This window comes from Morus notabilis, unplaced genomic scaffold, assembly GCF_000414095.1.
Source record: "Morus notabilis unplaced genomic scaffold, ASM41409v2 Scaffold10466, whole genome shotgun sequence".
Classification (NCBI taxonomy): Eukaryota; Viridiplantae; Streptophyta; class Magnoliopsida; order Rosales; family Moraceae; genus Morus; species Morus notabilis.
This window is the reverse complement of record NW_010358026.1, coordinates 1-1,399: the sequence shown is the minus strand read 5'-3', so window position 1 is coordinate 1,399 and position 1,399 is coordinate 1. Positions and strand designations below refer to the sequence as shown.

Sequence of the window (1,399 nt, the reverse complement as noted above, 5' to 3'; positions counted from 1 at the left end):
AAAAATGGGAATGTCTTAAGTTAATGAATGGAACATATTTGGATCATTTATAGGTTTTGGTTTTGGATAGGCTTATGTTCAGCAGCTGGAGAATAGTCGACTTAGGCTTTCGCAACTAGAGCAAGAGCTTCAACGAGCACGGCAGCAGGTACACGATTTTAAGATTTCTCTTAATTATTCGTGTCGTTATTATTATTACTATTATTATTATCATTATCATTGTTATTATATCTCTCTGTCATAGTTAAAACTCTTTCCTTCTTGGATTTGATATTCCAATGCAGGGTATGTTTATTGCATCTGGATTTTCAGGTGATCACAATCAGTTAATGGTTGGAAATGGTGCGTATTTGAATGGTTGTGCATCTTTCATTAGAATCTTCAGTTTTCAGTGTTCTTGTGAGTTAGAAAACATTGAAAAAGTTTGTCAGTTGGAAAGTTGAAATTGGCTGATCAAATTCTTGTATCGCTGAAAAGTTTAGTATTTGAACTTTGCATATTTCTCAGATGTAAAATAGCTTTCTAAAAGAATTACGACTTTGTTTTGTGCTCTAATCCTTTTAAGTCCTTTGGATGAACTCATTCCCTGAGCAATACTTGACCTTCATACACTACGGAGAATGTGTTGCACCTTGTCACATGGTTTCACAATTTCAATTTCCAGGGGCGCTTACATTTGACTTGGACTACACACGCTGGCTTGACGAAAATCAGCGGTTGGTAAATGATCTAAGATCAGCTGTAAATTCTCATATGGGCGACAATGAATTGCATGTTCTTGTCGACGGAGTGATGTCCCACTACGACGAACTATTCAGGCTGAAGACCATTGGAGCCAAGGCTGATGTGTTCCACATGCTCTCTGGCATGTGGAAGACCCCCGCTGAGAGGTGTTTCATGTGGTTAGGCGGATTTCGTTCATCTGAAGTTCTAAAGGTAGTCTTTTTCTTCCCTCTTTTTTTTTATTCAATTATCATTTTGCTTATGGTTTTTTGTTTGATTGTTTCTTATGTTGGAGATTCAGATACTTGGGAACCACCTTGAGCCTTTAACGGATCAACAGTTGATGGGCATATGTAATCTGCAGCAATCTTCTCAACAAGCCGAAGATGCCTTGTCACAAGGCATGGAAGCTCTCCAGCAATCCCTTGTGGAAACCCTTTCCTCAACTACTCTTGGGCCTGCTGGATCGGGAAATGTCGCCGACTACATGGGCCAAATGGCTATCGCCATGGGAAAACTTGCCACACTGGAGAACTTCCTTTACCAGGTATGACTCAACTTTTATTAGCATGTCATGTGTTAAAAAAATGGAGAATACTGTGATAGGGTAGGGAAAAAATCCCACTGGTGAGATAGTTTGTAAGTGTGAGATTGTGTTCGAACTATATCAGATTAT

The 1,399-nt window shown here is 39.1% G+C and overlaps 1 protein-coding gene across 1 annotated transcript; it reads left to right on the top strand.

The window, feature by feature from the left end:
- Positions 1 to 70: 70 nt before the first annotated feature.
- LOC112095404 (transcription factor PERIANTHIA-like) lies at positions 71 to 1,270 on the top strand (the record flags this gene model as incomplete). The annotated part of the gene is made up of 4 exons (XM_024177332.1): positions 71 to 148; positions 285 to 342; positions 665 to 936; positions 1,025 to 1,270. Coding segments are annotated over 4 exons (654 nt in total), but the record flags the coding sequence as incomplete, so codon positions are not given.
- Positions 1,271 to 1,399: the final 129 nt, after the last annotated feature.